Source organism: Microcebus murinus, chromosome 4 (assembly GCF_040939455.1).
Source record: "Microcebus murinus isolate Inina chromosome 4, M.murinus_Inina_mat1.0, whole genome shotgun sequence".
Lineage (NCBI taxonomy): Eukaryota > Metazoa > Chordata > Mammalia > Primates > Cheirogaleidae > Microcebus > Microcebus murinus.
In genome coordinates, this window is record NC_134107.1 from 13971744 (window position 1) to 13993899 (window position 22156).

Genomic DNA, 22156 nt, shown 5'->3' on the forward strand with positions numbered 1-22156 from the left:
AAGTGATCCTCCCACCTCAGCCTCCCAAAGTGCTAAGTAAGCTTAGGGGTGTTAACCAGCGGGCCCCTTAGCCTCTGGAATTTTGAGTGGTTGGTTCGAACTCAACTTTTAGGAATGGGTATCTTTATCTCAAAGAAACACAGAGCAATTTGGGGAGCTACCTACGCTCTCAAAGGACTTGAATTTATTTTAGTAAAAAGGAGGAGTGGGTAGGGATTGAAGAAGGTCTGCTCCTCCTCCTCCCCAGCGGCCAGCTCCAGCATGCTGGGAGACCACCGGCTCCCCTCGGAGAGGTCCGCGTGAGCAGCAGCGGCGGTGGGAGCGGCCTCGCCGCGCAGACTTGGGGGTCCATTGTTGGAAAGCTGTTTGCGGTCGCCCAGAGATAGTGTCCCACCTCGAGGCGCTCTGGATTTAACGTTCTAGTATGCGCGGCTGGAAGCCCCCAGACCCCTGGCCATCCTTCCAAGGGTACAGACCTGGATTCCGCCTGGGCCCCCTAGGGCGCCGCGGGCGGGCACCAGGTGTGCGCCGTGCGCTGCCCCGGCCCCCCGCCCCCGCCGAGTCGAGTCGGGAGCCCGGAGCCAGGCGGGCTAGTGCCCTGCGGGCAGGGCCGGGCGTGGCAGCCGCTGTCCTCCGGGGAGGGGCGACCCCGCCCCGACCCCGCCCTCCCGGGCCGGCCAATGGAGGCTGCGGCGCCGCGGGGATTGGAGCCCGCGTGGGGTGGCCGCCCGGGGGCCGGGACAGGGGAGGGCGAGGCCCGGCGGGCGCCGCCACCGCGGTTATAAGGCAGCAAAAAGTTGCCTGCGCCGAGAGCCCTGCAGGCGCACGCTCGTACGGCGGCCGCAGCGGCAGGGCGGGGCCGGGAGCGGCGGGGACCCCGGGGACGCCACCTCGCTTCCCTGGGTGTCTCGATCGGGCCTCGGAACGTCCCGGGATCCCCAGGACTTTCGCGCACAGCCATGGGTGGCGTCGGGGAGCCCGGAGCGGGGCGGGGGCCGCGGGAGGGGCCCGTGCGGCCGGGGGCGCCGCTGCCCACCTACCGCTGGGAGCAGATCCGCCAGCACGACCTGCCTGGCGACAAGTGGCTGGTCATCGAGCGTCGCGTCTACGACATCAGCCGCTGGGCACAGCGGCACCCGGGGGGCAGCCGGCTCATCGGCCACCACGGCGCTGAGGATGCCACGGTAAGGAAGGCACCAACGGCGGGGTGGAGCCTGGCGTCCGCTGGCCCTGGGCCGTGGGCACCGTGTCCCCCTCCACCTGCGGGACCTTAGCATCCTTCCTTCCTTCGGACCTTTGACCTCCACGCCCGGGACCCAGAGTTGGGACAGACTGGCGCGGTGGGGTAAGGAGGCCACCTCCTTGCGTGGAGGGCCGGCAGGCTGTCTCCAGAGCAGGTCTGTGGGGGAGGAAGGGGCTCTCAGAGGTGGGCGTGTCTTGGTGCACAGAGCCTGCCCCGGGCGAGTGCCCTCCCTGTCGCTCTGAGGTTCCTCAGACCAGGGCACTCGTGCTGGGTGCTTGCTGGGCTCTAGGGGCAGGGCAGGGTCTCCAGGGTTGACAGGGATGTGCTATCCGAGGCTGGGGGCTGGGCAGAGCCGGAAGGTCTGTGGCTTTCCCAGGAGTTGCTGTAAATGGCTCTGAGGGGCAGTGAGTGACTCACCTCTCCTGGGCTAGCAGCTGCACGTGGGAGGACTTTGCCAGGCAGGCTGGGTGGGCCTCCTTGGGAAGCACAGTCACCCCAGGAGCAAGCTGGCCTCTGGGGACCCCGACTTCCCCTTCCCAGCCCCTGTCTAGACTGGGCGGGATGTGGCCCCGGGCCCACGGGACCGTCTGCTGGGAGCCCAGTGGTGGAGCAGCCTCTTGGAACAGACTTACCAGCCCCTTGTGCTCAGTCCCCCACCTGGAGAACAGGGCCACGGTGCTCTGTTGACCGTCAGATTTCTAGGTTGGCCACACGAGGTACCAGGAAGGTCTTCAAGACCTGAGGGGATGAATCCCTAACAGTGGGACTTTAGGCAGCAGAGGAGATTCTGTCCTGTCCCACGACTGTCACCCTTCCTGTGCCAGGGCCACCTGTTTTCTGCCCACTGCCTCCTCCCACGGGTTGGGCAGCCTCCCTTCCCCCCTTGACCCCAGCAAGCAGAGGGGTGAGGGTGAGACTCCTGAAATTCCAGACTGAGAGAAATCCTCTCTGAGGGACTGGGCACTGGCCTGAGGGGCCAGCATCGCCGGGTTGACTCAGCCTGTGGGCCTGTGAGTATGTGGGCATGTGGGCGCCTGGCGCGGGGGCCTGGCGTGTGCACAGGTGAGCGGGGATGTGCGTGTCTGCCTTTCTGCCAGGGCGTGGTGGGTTGGATGAGGAGCACGGCCCCTCTGCCTCGGCCTGGCTCAGCCCCCGGCCTCCCTTCCAGGGTCTCATGGGTGCCTGCTCTGGCCTTTTCAACCGGTAGGACAGGATGGGAGCAGGTGAGGGGAAGGACCACAGAGAGCTTTTATTCATGGCTCTTTCCTGTTTGGTGCCAGGCCGACGGGGGCCCTCACGTGTGGAATTCCTGACTTACCTTTAGCTTGGGACCCTGGCACCTCCACCTGGCAGTTTTCTCGCTGATTTGTGGCCAATAAGATCTGGTGGGGGTGAACGGAAACTCTCTGCCACCTGGGGCTGGGTCCTGGCTCTGCCATTAGAGGCTCTGAGCCACCTTGAGCCAGGCATGTCACTCCTCTGAGCCTCAGTTTCCTCCTCTGTCAGGTGGGGAGAGTTGGGCCAGACACTGAGCTGGCCAAGGATAGAACTGTGCCTTCTTAACTCCATGGCCCCAGGGCACCACGTACTAGTTTGTGTTCAGTAAATGTTGCTGGCTCCTAAGTGACAGTGTGCCCTACAAACTGTAGAGTGCCGTGGGACAGCCCTGCATGGCTCCCTGTTTGCTGGGTGGCCTTGTCTGGTTACATTCCTGTCTTTAATAGGAAGGGGCTGCTCTAGGCCATCTCTTAGCTCCCTCAAGGCCCCAAACACTGGGCTGGAGCTGCCAGAAATACCTGGTCTGTTCCCGCCAAAGGGCTGTGAGGTGGTTGAGGCAGACAACCCCAGGCTCTGTTCACCATGGGGCCACAGGGCACACCAGGCGTTGGACCAGCCCAGTGGCCTTTGTGGTCTGAGTGCAGACCTCAGGCGCCCTATCCCGAGCCTTGGGGCTCAGGTCTGGGGGGACAGCCATCCCGCAGGGCCGGCTCCAGCAGCACCTCTCACCAGCCTGGCTGCCCATCAGCTGCTCTATGTCCAGGCAGCAGACGCCTTCCTGCCAGGAAATTCCCGGAGTTCCTGTGCCGTGAAATCAGCCTATGGCCATCCTGGGACACAAAGCCAGGTACCCTAGGGAGAGCACTCTGGGCCCTGGGCCAGGTTTGTCTAAGTGTCACAGGCAGCCTGAGACTAGTGGCCAGGGAGGGGTGAGGCCCAGCCGACTGGTCACGAGTACTCGAGGCACACGCACGGAGCGCCTGCCCTGTGCCAGGCTCTGAGTTCCGTGCTGGGTACACTGAGACTCTCCCTTTAGTCCCTAAAACGCCTCTGTGAGGCAGGTACTGTCATTGCTACTCCCACTTTACAAACGAGAAAAGTGAGACCCAGAGACACAAAGGGACTTGAAGTTAAGTGGTAGTTCTGGGGTTTGAGTCCATAGCCATGCTCTTAACCACATGCTACACGGCCACCTAGCTGTGTATGTCATTCATTCATTCATTCATTCATTCATTCATTCATTCATTCATTCTTCAACCATCGACTCACTAAATCCATTGGCGAGCATCACCCATGCGTCACCCGCTGTTCTAACCTCTGAAGATGTAGCTGTGGACACCGCACCTGCAGGGAGGGAGTTCCCGGCAGAGGGGCCAGCGGCAGCAAAGGCCAGAGGTGGCCGCGGTCGAGAGCAGTGGGGAGAAGGGCCTGGCTTCCACTGGACGTGTGTACCTTGCGAGACTTTGGCTGCATTCTGGGGAGGAGGACAGAGCAGGGTGGACACCTACAGGGATCCCTTGGAGAGAGCAAAGGCAGAGCCTCCCAGACGTGTAGGGGTGAGGGAGGGGATGATGGGGACCTGCCTGCCCCGGGAGAGGCCACTCAGAAGAGGTCACCGTTTAACTGGGTCCTGCAGTGACAGCGTGGCCAGGGCAGAGGGCAAGAGATGCCACAGACATAGGCACACCAGTGGGAGCCACTAGGATTTAGCTCTGTGTTGTCTGTAGAGAGGGGGCTTGGCCTCTCTCTGTGACCATGGACACATACTTTCCCTAGTGGGTCTCAGTTTCCCCAGTAGCATAATGGGGACAAGAATGCATTCATCCTGGGCACACTGCGGGATGGTGCAGGGTGTCTGGTTCCTGGGGACAGCAAAGCCGTGTACCCATAGAGTGGTGAACCCATGGCCCGTCGGTTCTTGGGGAGGCTGAGAGGTGTCCCAGCAGCTCTGGTGCCCTTTGCCCTTTGCCCTTTGTGCTGAAACCCTAAAAGCCGTGGGAAGATCCAACCTCCAACAGACCTTCTGAGCCCGCTGCCTTAGGACCCTTCCTCTAGGTGGCCCACCCCCAGGCCCTACCTGAGCCGGAGGTGTTGGTGCCACACTGAGGCTGCGTCGTAGTAATCGCAGCCAACAGTTACTGCGCACGCGCTATTCTGAGGGTTGCAGACGTGATAACTAGTTCTCCTAACAACCTTGTGAAGCGGGTCCTATTGTAAGCCCATTGTGCAGATAAAACTGAAGCTGAAAATGGGCGGGTTTTGTTTTGTTTTGTTTTTTGTTTTATTTTTTGGAGACAAGGTCTTACTCTTGCCCAGGCTAGAGTGCAGTGGCTCCTTATAGTTCACTGCAGCCTCGAACTCCTGAGCTCAAGCAATCTTCCTGCCTCAGCCTCCCAAGTAGCTCAGACTATGTAGGCCTGCATGACCATGCCCGGCTAATTTTTTTCTATTTTTTTATAGAAAAATAAAAAATTTTTGTAGAAAAATTTAAAAAAGTAAAAAAAAAAATTTGTAGGTATTGCTTTTGCTCAGGCTTGTCTCAAACTCCTGGCCTCAAGAGATCCTCCTGCCTCAGCCTCCCGAAGTGGTAGGATTACAGGTGTGAGCCACCATGCTCGGCTTAAAACTGGGTGATGTAATGGGACTTCTTAGAAGGGCCTTCATCCTGGGGCTTGGGGGATGGGGTTTGCGTTTGGGTGGGAGCTGGGGAGGGGACGGGGGTACTGGGCAGATCCGAGGCAGAGTGTGGGTGGGGCTGTCTTGATAGTCTTGCTGGCTATGCAATGGGACCACTGTGGGCCAGTGAGCATTTTCTGCAATGTCCCCACCCAGCCAGACCCCTTTCCCAGAGGGGCTTCAGTGCCTTGCCCCCTCCCAGGGAAGGATTAGGCATCATCTGGCACCCACAGGACCTCAGCATGCCACAGGGCAGCATTCCTCATTCTTCCTGAGGGTCCCTGGGCTGCTGTGGAGTTCTCACGAAACAGCTGGGCTTCAGTGGTAGAGCCACCCTTCACTGGGACTTCAGGGTGCTGGGGGACAAAGGTGGCTTCCTGGGGGCACCTGCCCTTGACCTGCGTTCTGCTACACAGGCCAGAGTTGGATGTGCCATGTTCAGAGCTGGGCTTCCTTGTGCCTCAGTTTCCTCATCTGTAAAATGGGTACCAATAGTGCTTCCCCACTGGCCTCCCATGAGGGGTGCCAGGCAGAGGTTGGGAAGGAGCACCTGAGCCGGGCATGAGCCCCTGCTTCATCCACCCACCTGGTAGAAGGAGGGAGGCAGGAATGTCCTGGGTGTGTCCTCTGAGGCATATGAGGACATGTCCAGCAAAAGCACTAGGAGGCAGCAAGGACAGATCCGGACCACCTGAGCCCCAGCAGCCCTGCCCTGTTCCCTGCTCCACCCCCTTCATGACTGATCTGGAACATTCCCTGTTCTTTGGGGAGTGACCAAAATCTCTCCCTCCCCCGCTGTGTCTCTGGGCTGGAAGGAGGCTGCCGGCCCCTCCTGTCCCCCACGCCCAGCTTGGCAGGGCTTGGCAGGCAGAGCAGCATCTCCTCGCTCCTGCCCCTCACCTGCCAGCCCCTCCTGGCAGCGCCCGTCGCCAGTGGGCTCTCGGGAGAAGGCGCATCAGGACCTCGAGGCTCAGGCGACAGCGGCTGCATGCGGTACCCTGTGCTGGATGCCAGGCCCCTTCTAAGTGCTTTACCCGCACTGGCTCCGTCTGCCCAGCAGCCCAGTGAGATGGGCATTTGTGGTCCCGTTTTACTGACAAGAAAATGCAAAGTGGAGAAGGGCGCGGTCTCGCCTGGAGCTCCCTGGCTCCTGAGTGGCGGCAGTGCAGGTCCCGTCCTGGCCAGGCTGGCTCCGGAGTACCCTCCCCCAACCAGCTGCTGTGTGGACTTCATGGTGGCACTGGGGGCAAGGGGCGGGGCTCCGGTGGCCAGCTGAGCCACTCCTAGGTCTGCAGCGACCCAGGCAGAGCTGGGCTGGGAGAGTCTGAACCCCTCAGGACACTGACCTGGGTTCAAATCCCAGCTCTGCCACTACCCACTGTGTAACCTGGGCAGGTGTCCTTGCCCTCTGAACCAGCACTTCCTCACCAGGAAGCAGTTCGCATCCCTGGCTCGGGCGCCGTGGAAGGTTGGCTCTTGTCCACTTATTCACACCTGCTATTGAGCCCCTGCTCTGTGTTAGCCTCTGAGAACAGACCCTGTCGCTGCCACCAGGAGCTTATGTTTAGGGGTGCCAGCCCTGCTCCGAGAACTGAGGAAAGACCTCGAGTGCCGCCTTTGGCTCCCCTGGGTGGGCACGGGGGGTCACAGTGGCATGCACACGCCTGGGAGGATGCTTCCAGGTGCACCACGGGTGGGTGAGGGTGGGACCCCCGCAGTGTCCTGAGACTCAGTTGGTGTAACTCAGGACCACCTTCCTGTCCCCACATCCCAGGCTTCCAGCAGCTGGTCCTTGGCTGCTTGGCCTAATGGCCAGCCTGATGGAGACTCATGATGGAGACCTCCCAGGAGGCCCACTGCCTCCCCTCCGGCCCAAGAATGGATACCCTGGGGTGACTGCTGAGTCGACACAAACACAGCTTTACAGTCAGACTCAGGTTCTGATCCAACCTCAGGCAGATGGAGCTGTGTGACGTGGAGGAAGTGGCTTAACCTTTCTGAGCCTTAGCTTCTGCCTGGGCCCTGGGTCCTGTAGTAGAGGCCCAGAGAGGACTAGGTCATGTGACCCTGGCCCTGTGTTGCCTGCTCTGCCTGTTCCTACCCCAGGCTGGGTGTTTTCACAACTCCCTTATCACTCTAAAGGTTAGCCCTACCGGGCTTGGCCTGGAGCGGTGTCTCAAGCCTGTAATCCTAGCACTGGAGTCGGGCCAACCTGCTCCCCCAGATCCTCAGCTCAAGGAATCAGGGGACAGGAGAGGGAAGTGCTGGAGGGAGGAGACCCTGGGGCGGTAGCCACTGCGTGCGCGTCTGCACGTGCGCCGTCTGTGCAAGGCTGTGCGTGGCTGCGTGTTCGCGCGTGCCCGTGGGCATGTTTCTGAGTGAGTCTTGCTTGCTGAGGCGGTTGGTGGGCGTGCATGCAGGCGTGTGCACGTGTGTGAGACACTCCTTGCTGTGCCTCTGGGCTCCTCTCGCTGCCAAGGGGGTTTCAAAGGAAAGGGAGGGAATCAGTGTCACGCTTGTTCAGCCTTGAAAGGGCAGGGACATTCTGTCACACGCTACCACATGGATGAACAGTGAGGACGCTTTGGCAAGTGAAACAAACCAGAGGAAAAGGACAAGTGTTACATGAGTCCTTCTATAGGCGGTTCCCAGAGTCTCCAGATCCGTAGAGACAGAAGCACAGTGGTGGCTGCCGGGGCCGGGGCAGGAGGGACTGGGAAGTTAGTGTTTAATAGGGCCAGAGTTCCAGCTGGGGAGATGCTGGAGATGGGTGGTGGGGATGGTTGCACAACATCGTGAATGTACTTAACGCCACTGAACTGCACACCTACCTAAAAATAGTACATTTTATGTATATTTTACTACAATTAAAAAACATTACAAAAAAAACAAAAGAGTTAATGGCCAGGCTTGGTGGCTCTCGCCTGTAATCCTCGCACTCTGGGAGGCCAAGGTGGGCGGATCGCTCAAGGTCAGGAGTTCGAAACCAGCCTGAGCAAGAGTGAGACCCCGTCTCTACTATAAATAGAAAGAAATTCATTGGCCAACTAAAAATATATAGAAAAAATTAGCCAGGCATGGTGGCACATGCCTGTAGTCCCAGCTACTCGGGAGGCTGAGGCAGTAGGATCACTGGAGCCCGGGAGTTTGAGGTTGCTGTGAGCTAGGCTGACGCCATGGCACTCTAGCCTGGGCAACAGAGTGAGACTCTGTCTCAAAAAACAAACAAACAAACAAACAAAAAACCCTACTGAAGATTGGTTTTATATTGAGATTTATATAACTGGTTATGTGAATATATTTAAATACTAAGGAAATCCCTTCACGGTCTTGGAGCCAAGCAAGACTTACTGGTGTTTTAAGTTGCCTTTTATTTATTGAAAGGCATTTTAGTGTGGTTTATGTGTAATATCAAATAAAGAATAGTTAACACTTGTCACATTTTATAGACAGTCTAGAAGGTTAAATGCTTTTAAAAGTGAATGTGACAAGAAATAGCAAATTAAACTTCTGAATTCTTTGCTACGTAAGTCAGACTAAGTTATCATTTAGGATTGCCTTTAAACAGCTCTTCAGAAACACATAAAACTGTAGAACTTCTGTATATGTGTGATTGGTAATAGTGCTTTTACCAACTCATAAGAAAGATGAAAGTAGAAGAGATATCAACAAATTTAAAAATGATATGTGATCATAACTTAAAATAATTAAAAACAGCCGGGCGTGGTGGCTCACGCCTGTAATCCTAGCACTTTGGGAGGCCGAGGCGGGCGGATTGCTCAAGGTCAGGAGTTCGAAACCAGCCTGAGCGAGACCCCGTCTCTACCAAAAATAGAAATAAATTAATTGACCAACTAAAATATATATACAAAAAATTAGCTGGGCATGGTGGCACATGCCTGTAGTCCCAGCCACTTGGGAGGCTGAGGCAGGAGGATTGCTTGAGCCCAGGAGTTTGAGGTTGCTGTGAGCTAGGCTGATGCCACGGCACTCACTCTAGCCTGGGCAACAAAGTGAGACTCTGTCTCAAAAAAAATAAATAAATAAAATAATTAAAAACAAAATCACAGATAAGAATAAAAGAGTTAACGTTCAGCAGTCCTGAACCAGTAGGGCCCTGAAGTCTCCCTGCTTTGTTTGGCTCTGGAAACTGAGGCCCCATGAAGAGAATGGACAAGCTCAAGAGTCACACTCCTCACACGTGTCTGTAGTCCCAGCTACTCCTGAGGCTGAGGCGGGAGGATCGCTTGAGCCCAGGAGTTTGAGGCTGGCCTGGGCAACATAGCAAAATCCTGCCTCTTTCAAAAAAAAAAAAAAAAGACCACACACTGAGTGGGGTCAGAGAGCCCCAAGGCTCTTCCCTCCTGGTCCCCCTGCCAGCACCAGCCCCTTTCTCTCGGTTTTGCTGCCCTTCCTTTAAGGTTCAGCTCCAGAGGGGGTGAAGTCTGCACCTGTGCAGCCCCCTCCCCTGCAATGAGGTCCAGGGGCCCAAGTCAGTCCAGGTTGTTCTAGAAGGTGCACCCTCCCAGCACCCTTAGTCCCCAGGCTGCCCTGGACCAATAAGAGCAGGAAGCAGGCAAGGGGACCGGTAAGGTGGATCCTGCAGGTGTGGCCTCTAAATGGGGGCTGGAGGGGCCTGAGGTGCTTCCTTTGCTCCCCCCTCTCCCTGCCCCATTGCATGGGATGTCCTAGAGGTGACCTCAGGGCCCCACTGTCATTTCTGTGTTAGGTTTGGCAGCTGGTAGGCTCATTAGCAGGAGGAAAATAGGAGGCCCCTGTTCTCGCTCAGTTTGCTTCAAAGGTGTTTCCTCTCGCAGCTGGAGGCCCCTCGGTCACCTTCCCTAGGCCCATGGGGACAACAGCACCCAGTCACACTGCCTCTGCAGTTCAGGCTGCCTCGAGGCTGTGGCTGGCCCATAGAGAGCCTCGGAAAGAGCAAGGATAAACATCATGGAAGAGCTGTGAACAATTAATGAGCTGATTGCAATCCCAAACCACAGGCAGATCAGGGAGGCTAAGTGAGCCTAGGTGTGAAGTTCAAGTGTACTGACAAGTCAGCACTGCCCTGGCCACTTCCTGACCGTCCCTTTCCTGAGCCCTTGTCTTTCTCCTCATCTCTCTGTTCCCCTTCCCCTCTTTCTTTTCTCTTCCTTCCTTCTGCACTGTGCCCACCCCAGCTATCACAGAGAATCACAGGAATGGTAGATGATTTGTTTTATTTACTTTTTTTAAAAAAAAGTGTATTTTCAATCAAATTAGTTCGATTGTTCAAGTATATTCTTTGCAAACCCCCAAGAACTCAGTGTATGTGGCCCTTGGTTGATTCTTCTCCCCCTGGTGGCCCAGTGGCCGTCGATGACAGCTTTCCCCATTCACACTCTACCCATTGCTTGGGTTTGTAAAAACTGGGTAAATCTAACACTTGTGATCCAAATTTTATCTTATGTGCATAGAAACGTGCACGACACACAGAAAGCTTTTCAGAAAAGTGGGACTTTTTCGTGAGACGAATCAGAGTCTTCAGGGAGATCTTTCTGCAAATCCAATTTTGCATCCACTCAGCCGTGTCTGGAGAGGGCCCCTGTGCCGGGTGAGGTGGATGGAGCACGGCCGGTGAGGGGTGACAAGGAGGTCTTGTCACCCGGGGCTTAGGGAGGACCAGAAGGACCATGGGCAAGGCTGACCCACTGGTCCTGTTTTGTTGGCTGCTGAACAACCTGCTGACCTTCTGTCCGCCCATCAACAGTTCTTCCGCCCTGTCCCTGCTGGTTGCCTCTGGGTGCTTCTCTGCTGTCCATCTGTCTGTCCACCTAACTGTCTGCTCTCCTTCAGGATGCCTTCCACGCCTTCCACCAGGATCTTGGTTTTGTGCGCAAGTTCCTCCGGCCCCTGCTGATCGGAGAGCTGGCCCCGGAGGAGCCCGGCCAGGATGGAGCCCAGAACGTGAGCAGGGCTCTGGTGGAGGCTCAGCCCCGGGTGGGGACACTGGGAGGCCGAGGGGCACTGTAACATCACCAGTGGCGGCTCCATCTGCGTTCGCCCACGGCAATGCAGGGCCAGGGCTGCGTTTGCCGTCCCTGCCTGGGCAAGCAGCTGAAGGTGAAGCTGCGGCGATGCCCGCAGGGAGCCCAGCTCCGGAGCCAGCACTGGCTCGGCCCCTTCTCTCCTCTGGGCCCCGTCTCCAGCGAGGACCTTGCTGAGCTGGGCTCCAAGGGGAGACTTTGCCACCAGCCAGTCCCCAGCTCTCACCCCACCATCCCCTTTTGGCCACATCCCTTGGGCCTGGCACCAGGAGGAGTGGCAGGGGGCTTGGCGAGCCCTGGAAACCTCCTGAAGGCGACAGGCCTCAATTCCCCGGCTGACCAGCCGCTCCGCCCCGGCAGGCCCAGCTGATCCAGGACTTCCGAGCCCTGCGCCAGGCAGCCGAGGACATGAAGCTGTTCGAGGCCAGTCCCGCCTTCTTCGCTCTGCTGCTGGGCCACATCCTGGCCATGGAGGTGCTGGCCTGGCTCCTCATCTGCCTCCTGGGCCCTGGCTGGGTGCCCAGCACCCTCGCCGCCCTCATCCTGGCCATCTCCCAGGTGACCGCAACACCGCGTTGCAGCCACGCTAGGCCGCCCAGCAGACACGGGGCCCAGCGCTCTGGACATAGTTGCCAAATGAGTGAATGGGCGAATGGGTGAATGAGTGAACAGCTGCAGGGCCCACACGGCATGTCTGGGGGTGGGGCTGTGTCTAAATGGGTCACAGGAGTCCCTTGTTTAATAAATCCTGTGCTAGCAAGTACAGGGCGGGAACCAGCTCCGTGGCAGACTTACAAGCCCTCTACCTCTCTGAGACTCAGTTGTCCTCATCTGTAAGAAGAGAAAGCCTGCCCACAAGGGTCTTGAAATGGAGCATTAGCTGTGGGTGTGCACTGAGAGCTGGAAGGGTCCACAGGGGCTCCAGGGCTGGGGCCCCAGGCGGCCAGCCCCCTCCTCCCTAGCTGGAGCCAGGCACTGGGAGTCCCGTCCCTGCCCGGGCTCCCTCCCAGCGGCTCCTGACCCTGCCTTTCTCCCCAGGCTCAGAGTTGGTGTCTGCAGCACGACCTGGGCCATGCCTCCGTCTTCAGGAAGTCCTGGTGGAACCATGTGGCCCAGCAGTTTGTGATGGGGCAGCTGAAGGTGAGGGTGGTGGTGGGTGGGCAGCCAGGTGCTGAGTGGGGGGCCCGAGTGGGGGGTGCTGCGCTGGGACTGCCCAGCATGTGGGCACAGAGTGGTGGGCGTGCCCGGCCCTACCCCACAGAGCCCCTTCCTCCCCCACAGGGCTTCTCCGCCCACTGGTGGAACTTCCGCCACTTCCAGCACCACGCCAAGCCCAACGTCTTCCACAAAGACCCAGACGTGACTGTGGCACCCGTCTTCCTCCTGGGGGAGTCTTCCGTTGAGGTGGGTGGGGAGGGACGTGGGCACCCTCGAGCCAGGACCAAGCCCCTCACTGTGGCCCTGCCCAGCCTCTGGCCTAGCCCTCCACTCTAGCCAGGCCAAGCCCCTGTCCCCGGTCTCCCCTCCCCACCTTCCAGCCTGCTGGGGCTGATGGGCCAGGTTGCTGGCATCTAGAGTTGTTGCCTTTGACCTTGGCCCCAGCCAGCCGCTGACAGTGGCCTGGGAGGAGGGTCTGGGGAGCCGCTCTCCCAGCCTCCGCCTGTCTCCGCAGTACGGCAAGAGGAAGCGCAGATACTTACCCTACAACCACCAGCACCTGTACTTCTTCCTGAGTGAGTGGCCCTTTGTCCTCCCAGGGGTGGGGGGACGCCCAGCCTGCACTGTCCTCCCCGCTGTCCTGGACTGCTCCCAGCCACCCCCAGTGGCAGGGGTGCCCCTGTCAACCCTCCTCCTCCAGGGTGTCTCCCAGCTCTGCTTGGGTCGCCCCGGCCTCCAACATCTCTCCCTCTGCCAGCACTGCGCCTTTGCCCTGGCCGGTCCCCTGGCCTGGGGCCTTCCAGCCACATGCAGTCACATCCCTGCCCACAGCTTTCCCCACAGCAGCATGGTCTGGAGCCCCAGAGTGTGTGGGCGATTACTGGGGCAGACAGTGAGGATTGCAGGCTGGCCCCAACCTGCCGAGGAAGGGAGGCAGGAGGCGGTGGGGCCAGGGCCAGCCTGGGGAGGCCTGGACACGAGGGAATGAGTGTGGCCCAGGCTTTGGTCATGTGGGTCATCCCAGCTGGATGGGACCAGCACTGGCATCCCACGGGCATTCCTGCAGTGACAGAGCCCCCGTGCCCCGCTGCCCACCCTGCCTCGGCACCGAGCCCAGCCCCTGATCTGTCATGATCCTTCTCGCAGTCGGCCCGCCGCTGCTCACCCTGGTGAACTTCGAGGTGGAGAACCTGGCGTACATGCTGGTTTGCATGCAGTGGGCGGTGAGTGGCTGCTTGGGACCCCAGGCAGGCGGTTGTGTGGTGGGAGGTGGGACCTCGGGGGGCAGCACCTGCCCATGAAGGCAAACGGTGCACACGTGCATGCAACAGTGTGGCCCACGTGTGTGTGCACACAAGAGAGGAGCGAGTGTGCATGTGGCTGGACGCGTGTGCTCAAGCGTGCACATGGCTGTGTGCAAGGTGGGTGTGTGCATGGGGCATGGTGAGGGTGCTCTGCGTGGGGGTGTCCTCCTTGGGGGGCAATTGCTGGGCTGACTCTGCCAGGCCTCTGTGTCCCCACACACCCTGCACGGCACCTCACTTCCGAGGTCAGCCTTGTGAACTGGCAGGGTGGGGGCCCTGTCCCTTTACCCAACTGAGAAAACCCAGAGAGGGCTGGTGCGCTGTCCCAGGCTGCAAGGGAAGTCAGGCAGAAGGGGTGGATGAACGCAGTCCCCCAACACCTGCCAGGCCCCCAGACCCCGCCGCCTGGAGACCACTCAGTATTGCCTCTGTCCTCCTCTGCAGGACTTGCTCTGGGCTGCCAGCTTCTATGCCCGCTTCTTCTTGTCCTATGTCCCCTTCTACGGCGTCTCTGGGGCCCTGCTCCTCTTTGTTGCTGTCAGGTATGGCCAGATTCGAATGGCAGGGCGTGGGGAGGTCATACACGTGTGGCAGGCGGCCTGACTACAGTCCTCCTGCCTCAGAGCCTCCATGTCCCCATCTGCAGAATGGGCCAGCAGCTTGCCTCCCTGGGTTGTTGGGGAATCAAATAAACATGAATGTAGCAGCATCCTGGGGGTGGTGGGTCTGGGGGAAGCAGCCTGGCTTGCAAGTGGCCCCATGGGTGTCTACCCTCAGAGCAGGGCCACCCTGGGCTCAGCCTTGTGGCAGATCCTGCCCTGTTCAGCTTCTTCAAATGAGGGAGTGAGTACCACAGTCCCATTGTACGGATGAGCAAGCTGGGGCCCCTGTCTGGGGAACCGCAGCCCTCCAGCCTCCACTTAGGGTGCCTAAGTGGCCTGCTGGACATGGGCAGTGCCCGAGCCTCCCCCACAGGGTCCTGGAGAGCCACTGGTTCGTGTGGATCACGCAGATGAACCACATCCCTAAAGAGATCGGCCACGAGAAGCACCGGGACTGGGCCAGCTCTCAGGTGGGCGGCAGGGGTGGGGCAGGCTGGGATGCCAGCTGGCCAGGACGGATGGGGCCCTGATGGGGCTGCAGGGAGGGGGTGTGGCATGGGCTCAGGGCTCCGTGCCAGCCTCTCTCACCTGTGCCCCACTGGCTCCCGGCAGCTGGCGGCCACCTGCAACGTGGAGCCCTCGTTCTTCATCGACTGGTTCAGCGGCCACCTCAACTTCCAGATCGAGCACCAGTGAGTGCAGGTCCCCGCGGCCCCACGGGCGGGGGGTGAGGCCTGAGCCCAGGGGCCAGACCAGGAGCCCTTTTCCGTCTTTCCTGGGGAGGCCAAGACAGGAGCCCTGGACTTGGTGGGGGCCCGGGGAGAGGTGGTGAGCAGGGGCTGGGAGGCGAGGCGTGGGCGGGGCTACCCGTGGTAGTCCCCCAACCTCAGGTGCCAGCACACGCTCCCCACCCCCAGCCTCTTCCCCACGATGCCGAGGCACAACTACCGCAGGGTGGCCCCGCTCGTCCAGGCCCTGTGTGCCAAGCACGGCCTCAGCTACGAGGTGAAGCCCTTCCTCACCGCGCTCGTGGACATAGTCAGGTAAGGCTGCAGCCCAGCCCCTCGGCTCACGGTGGTGGCCCTGGGCAGGGCCCTCGCCCGCCCTGGTCCTGGTCAACCCCCTCCCAAGCACCCATGTGAGCCCCTCCCTAAGAGCTGGCATGCCGGCCCTCCTGCCCTCAGTGTGGGCCCCCCCTCCTTCCCAGCGTGCATTCGCTCCGTGGGGACTTTGGAGCCCCCGCCATGAGCTCAGCCCCATCCTACAAACACATCTGTGTTCTGTGGGGAGCAGGTCTATGCAGGCCTAACCCCAAAGGCCCAGGGGCTCAGAGACTGAAGAAAGAGGCTGATAAATTCAGTTTCTCAGACAGAAACATGTAATAGGGACTTACACACAGAAGTGATGTCTCAGGTGGCCATGAGACGGTGATGCCCGCACCCCCCCTCCACAGATACCCTCTATGGAGCAGGCTTTTTGGGTGAAACATGTGCCGCTGGTCACCTCTCAGACGTTTTGGGGAAACTTGTGACCTCTGGGGAGTTAGATAAGCATTCTTGTGAGGGTTGGTCTGTGCTGTGGGTATTGTTCCAAGAGCTTGCTGCACAATACCTTGGTATGCAGGGGCGAGACATTTGTCCTCACGCAGTTGCACTTGCGGGTGGCGTCACTCGCCTTGCAACAGGCTGTTTTCCTACAGTCAGTGAGCAAAACAGGCCAAGGCGCTTCTGCAAGCAGCTATTATAGAATAACAAATGAGTAAATTACAGAAAATGTAAGATACACTCTAGAATAACAAATGAGTAAATTACAGAAAATGTAAGATACACTCTGGCAAAACAACCACAAAAATCCTAAGTGTGGAGCGGGGGAGGGGATGGGAAGTGGGCCAGGCGGAGGTTGCAATTTTTTTTCCTTTTTTAAAATGTTAGATCTAGGGGGTACGAGTTGGATTCTGTTATATGTAGATATCGTATAGAGGTGCAGCGTGGGCTTATGGTGTACCCACAACCCTAATATTGTGCATTGTACCCTGCAGGTAACTTTCCATTCCTCACCCCTCACCCCTGTGAGCTTCCAATGTCCATTATGCCACTCTGTGTGTCCTTGCGTAGCCACAGTTTAGCTCCCACTTATAAGTGAGGACATGCAGCATTTATTTTTCCATCCCTGAGTTACTTCACTTAGGATAATGGCCTCCACTTTCATCCAGGTTGCTGCCGGGGTTGCAGTCTTTTAATAGCGTGTGCAGTGCTGAGAAGCTGACGTGTGGGCAGAGACAGGGCAGAGAGGGCTGGCACGGGGGCATCTGTGAAGGGCACAGCAGGCCGAGGGCCTGAGGCAGGAACTTGCTGGTGTGCACCCGAGGGGAGGAGGGACACGCCCAGCTTTCATCTTGGAAAGGCGCCCTGACTGGGCATACACGGGCAAGGCAGGAATCGAACTCGAAAAGTGTAGAGCAGAGGCCCCTGCAGCCATCCAGGTGAGGGGTGATGGGGCTCAGCCCTGGCGGTCGCCTTGGAGGAGGGGTTCAGAGGTCAGATTCTAGGTCTCCTACCTCTGTGCCTTTGCACATGCTGTTCCCTTTACTCGATGCCCTTCCTTCTGTACTGGTGTTCACACTCCCGCTTCTCCTTCACCGCCCATCCCAGCCTGATCCTCTGAGCCCCTGCCATTCGCTCAGCCCCCGTAGAGCACCTGGCACAGGGCTTCTGAGCGAGTCGTTATTTCTGGCTCCTCCGCCCAAGCCTGGGCGGCTGGTGGGCAGGTTCCATGTCCTACGTGTCCCTGGGTCATACCCCTGCAGGAGGAGGCAACAGGGAGAACTGGGTGAAGGGGGGACAGGCCCACCCAGGCTCATGCCTGGATTGCACTCCGGCTAGTGAGCGCTTAGCCTCTTCTCCCAGCCCACGACCTGGCCCCATGCAGTTACCTGTGCCACGCAGAAAGGGGGCCACATGGAATGGGGATGTCCCCACTTACACTCACCATGGGGGGTTTAGCCATGTTAGGGTCTTGCAGCTGCTTCCCTAACACCCATCCCCCTCCCCGCCCAGGTCCCTGAAGAAGTCTGGTGACATCTGGCTGGACGCCTACCTCCACCAGTGAAGGCGGCAGAGGGGGTGAGGGCTGCGGGCCCAGCAACCCCCAAGCCGGCCCCACGTGGGATCAACACTCCAGCCCTCCCCCCGGCGGCCTGGGGGTGCCCTGCCTGCCCCTCGCCTGTCTGTTCAGCAGCCCCATGGCTTTGGCTCTGGGCCCAACAGGGCCGGGTAGAGGGAGGGTACATAAAGCCACACGGCAAGCATGGCATGTTTTCCTAGAGCAAGAACTGGGGGAAAACTCTTATTTTTATATAAAAACACACTGAGATATATTATAGAATAGAGCACTGAATCTGCATGAATTTTGGAGCTGGGGTCTCAGACTCCCCAGTGTGTTCAGGCCCTTGGGCCATCGGGGTGTCGGGAGATGGTGGCTCTGGGTGCTCTGGGTTGGGGAGCTGCTGGCTGCCCGGGTTCAGATCCCCCCAAGGGCCTGGTCCGTTCCTGGTCACCCCCTCACCAGCAAGCTGGGGCGAGTCGAGCTGGGCTTCACCTGTGCACCATGGGACGGGGCTGGCCCTGCAAATGAGGATCCAGGGCTGAGGGCCATGTCTGCGGGCATCTCTAGAGCACCGGATGGGGAAGCCACTCTGTCTCTGGACCTGCACCAACCTCCTCGCAGCCCTCGTGATGGGGGTCCTCAGGGGGCCCGGTGGGGTGGGCCACCTGTTGATTTCAGCACCGCACTTGGCATCACACGGGAGATGGTGCAGCCTGACTCTGCCCAGTGCCCTGCAGGGGGTGACAGTGACCTCCCCCATGCCTACCTGTGGCCCGGTGCTGGCCTGCAGTTGCTGCAGTGAATAAGCCAGACCCCCAAGGCATGGCCTTCCCTGTCCCTGAGTTCCTGGCATCTGGGGACTCACCCAGACTGGCCATCGTCCTTGGGCAGGACACTGCCCCTCACCAGGCCTCAGGCTCCTCATCTGACAATGGGTGAAGTCGGACTGTGCCTGTGGATTTTTGGCACGTACTGGGGAGGGCTTTGAGTTGCCTTTTGGGGCGTCCTGGCTTGGGAAGAAGGGAGGGCTGGACGACAGCCTGCTCGGCCCCAGCGCCCGCGCGCTGACAGCTCCACGCTGCGCTGAAGGTCTCGTCTCAAGTGTCAGCAGCATAAAGAAGAGAAAATTGAAATGCTGAGCTAGGATTTCTCCAAGGCCTTTCTGGAGTGGGAGCCAGGGTTGCCCACCAGCTGCAGGGATCGCCCCCACCCTGTCGGGCTCCCACTGGTCTGGGCTGGGCTCCTTTCGGGAGGAGGGACGGGCGCAAACCCTGCGATTCTTGTTCCGTCCTTCCCGAGCCAGCCTTCTGTGAGGCTGGGGAGATGCCATGCTGCCCCCAAGCCACCCCCTCCACAAGGCAGCCTTGGGCGTCTCAGCCTGTGAACTTCTCTTCCAAGACTATCTAGAAAGCTCCTCAGGGCCGGGCGTGGTGGCTCACGCCGGTGATCCTAGCACTCTCAGAGGCTAAGGCAGGCGTATCACTTGAGCTCCGGAGTTTGAGACCAGCCTGAACAAGAGTAAGACCCTGTCTCTACTAAAAATAGAAAAACTAGCCAGGCACGGTGGCGCATGCCTGTAGTCCCAGCTACTTGGGAGGCTGAGGCAGGGGGATCGCTTGAGCCCAGCAGTTTGAGGTTGCTGTGAGCTAGGCTGACGCCACGGCACTCTAACCGGGCAACAGAGCGAGTCTCTGGCTAAAAGAGAAAAAAAAGAAAACTCCTTAATGCTAATGCTGATCATGACTGTCCCTGAGCAGGGCAGCGTGCTCTGCACATTCCCATGGACTCCTGCAGCTCTTTCCAGGGGCTCCCCGTCCAGGAAGTTCTCCCTGACGCTTGGGACTCCCTGCTGCCCTCCCCAGCCTGTGGCCATAGTCTCTGTGACAGCACCTACAGTACTGTCCTCATTCACTGCTGGAGGGTGGTGGCATCCCAGATCCTGGCGCGGGAGGCCTCAGCAGGGCATTGGGGGTGGCCCAGGGGCAGGCAGCCCAAAGCCCCCCATGGCCTCCCAGCCCAGGGCAGTGCCAGCAGGAGCCTCCTGGGCAGGGCCAGGGGAGCAGACAGAGGGTGGGGACAGCCTCATCAGCTTGGTCATGAATGAGGTATGTGTTCGCTGCCAGGTGTCACCCAGCCCCACCCTGACCATGTTACTTCTTCTCCCTCCTCTCTGAAGTCAGACAGATGGGTGGGGGGCAATTCCAATCTGCCAGGATGTAGGCTGTGTGACCTTGGGGAGTTGCTCAACCTCTCTGAGCAGTAGTTCCACTCCCTCCTACGATGATGGGAGATGGGAGGGGTCTGCATGGAAGGCTGTTAGCAAAGGGCCCAGCAGCAGGCTCAGAAGTTTATTTACAAATTTTATGCACATCGCCCAATGCCCTGGGGTCACTACTTGCTCTGTGACCTCTGAGCCCCGATTTCCAACTGAGGGCAGGACTGGATGCACCTTGAAAGGTGCTTCCTGCCTCGAGTGCAAATGTCTTATGCCCAGGGTAAGTCCCGCACTCAGCGTCTCTGCACAGGCTGCTCCCTCTGCAGGGGGCCCCCTTCCTGTCACCACCTGCCCACATCCCTCTGGCTTCTGGAGCCTTGTGGGCGCAGCGAGCCAGCGCGGCCTGAGGGGGACATTCCCGGTCCCGCGGACCGGACCGCTGAGCCTGCTGCGCCACCCAGGGGCGCCCGGAGGCTCTGCACCGCTCTGGGGCGGCTGTGCTCGGTGCTGCCCCTGGTGGTGGCCGAGGAGAGTGTCCAGCAAGTGCTCCGGAGCGTCCGGTTGCCTGGAACCTGTCACTGTCAGGTCGTCTTTGCCCTTGTCCCACTGTCCCTGATACCTTGGAGCAGGTCACCCTCTCTCTCCTTCTCTATCTGCACCTCTATCTCTATTCGCTCAGAGCAAAGACGTAGGGAACAAGGACCAGGAAAGAGGGAAAGGCTGTGGCGGTGCCTCTAAGAGACTCTGGGCACCTTTTTATCCTGTGCACCAGAGTCCTGGGCCCAGAGAAAAAGCAGAGCTATCTGCCTGTTGAAGTTAATAGCCAAAAAAAAAAAAAAAAAAAAGCAGAGCTACCGAGGGAAGCCATGACCGCGTGTTCATTTGTTCCCCAATCAACAAACATTTACTGAGAGTTTCCGGCCCAGGCAGACGTGGGAAATGGAGATTCACAAGAACCAGCCCCTGCCTGTCATGTTGACTGACTCCTTGGTGACAGAGGTGGTGGAGCTTTCTTTCCCTGGTCTCTCCCCCGCGTGCCTCCCCACGCTGTGTCCTGGAGCGACTCCCCACCCTCTGCAGGCTCCCTGCGTCCGTTGGATACTTGCTCTTGAATCTGATGGCTTAGAGGAAAGACCTAAATGCCTTCAAAATCCAAAGAACTCACGCTTGTAATCCTAGCACTCTGGGAGGCCGAGGCGGGAGGATTGCTCGAGGTCAGGAGTTCCAGACCAGCCCGAGCAAGAGCGAGACCCCGTCTCTACTAAAAATAGAAGGAAATGAGCTGGACAACTAAAAATATATTTAAAAAACTTAGCCGGGCATGGTGGTGAATGCCTGTAGTCCCAGCTACTCGGAAGGCTGAGGCAGGAGGATCGCTTGAGCCCAGGAGTGTGAGGTTGCTGTGACCCCGGGCAACAGAGCGAGACTCTATCTCCAAAAAAAAATCCAAAGAAAAGTTTATATAGTGGAGGTCTGTAGGGACATGGTCAAGGTATCCTAGCATGCTGGGGAGCTGCTTGTTCTGCTATGTGTGGAGCCAAGATGGTTAGCAACAGAAACGCCAGTCAAGAGAGTCTGGAGCTGGGACCTGGGCCAGGCCTTCCCCTCCAACCTGTTCATTCCCACAAAATTGCTGGGGGAAGCTCCTTCCATCCTGGAGGTCAGAACAGGGGCTCTGAGTGGCTGTGTCCTGTCCAGAGGGGCACACCTCACCGGGGACAGTGCAGCAGGACCCAAGGTGCTGTGTCCCATGAGTGGTGGCCAGGCACTCCCGAGGGCAGCCCGAGCCCAAGCCCTCAGGTGGCTGCCACCTCTGCCCTGGCCCCCCTTGCGGGTCCCCTCCCCCTCCCACACTGGGCTCCACACACAGCCCAGGCTGCTCTGCCAGCCCCTGCTCTGGGCCTGCCGCCCTGCACCCACCCCACCCCCTGCAAAGCTGATACCCTTTATCTCAGTGGCCCCTGCTGTGGGTGAGCTCTTATCTCCTCCACAGGGACTAGGCCCTCCACCCCCTGTACCCAGGAGCAGTCTGACATTTGAGGGGGGCGGGGTGCCTTGGTCGGGGAACCAGCCCTTCCTGTGCAGGGGGAAGAGGAGGTGACCAGGGGCCTGCTGAGTTAGGGGCAGGAATCCCGCTGCTGCCTGACTCAGCTGCTCTGTGGCCTCAGGCAGGTCCTTTCCCTTCTGGTCTCAGCCTTCTCCCCTGTGATGGAGGTGTTCAGGTCGGTCACACAGGGCCTTGAATACTAGGGTGTCAGGACTTTGGAGGGGGTAGGGGTCAGAAACCTGCAGTTCTGGGGGTGGTGGGCAAGAGCCTCAGGCGAGTACTGGGACAGGAGGGGGCTGCTGGGCGGGGAGCAGGTATGGGTGCCCCCAGCTTCTTCACCCAAAGGCTCAAGGGCAGGGCCAGGCTGGCGGAGGAAGTCACAGTGAAGACCCAAGTGCCCGTGGAGCTGGGAGCCCTCAAAGCCAAAGCGTCCACCTGTCCTTCAGTGCCCTCCACCACTCTCCCCTCCCTGGGACCCCTGTTGTCATGGGCGATGGACCCTGGA

General features: G+C 59.1%; 1 protein-coding gene across 1 annotated transcript; it reads left to right on the plus strand.

Annotated features, from left to right (window-relative positions):
• Positions 1-695: 695 nt before the first annotated feature.
• On the plus strand, positions 696-17693 carry FADS3 (fatty acid desaturase 3). Its single transcript, XM_012778262.3, has 12 exons — positions 696-1184; positions 11030-11140; positions 11581-11778; positions 12259-12360; positions 12502-12624; positions 12893-12953; positions 13525-13601; positions 14127-14224; positions 14658-14754; positions 14897-14976; positions 15202-15327; positions 17341-17693. Exons 1-12 carry the CDS (start codon positions 960-962, stop codon positions 17390-17392), a joined length of 1350 nt encoding a protein of 449 aa, XP_012633716.2. The 5' UTR covers positions 696-959; the 3' UTR covers positions 17393-17693.
• Positions 17694-22156: the final 4463 nt, after the last annotated feature.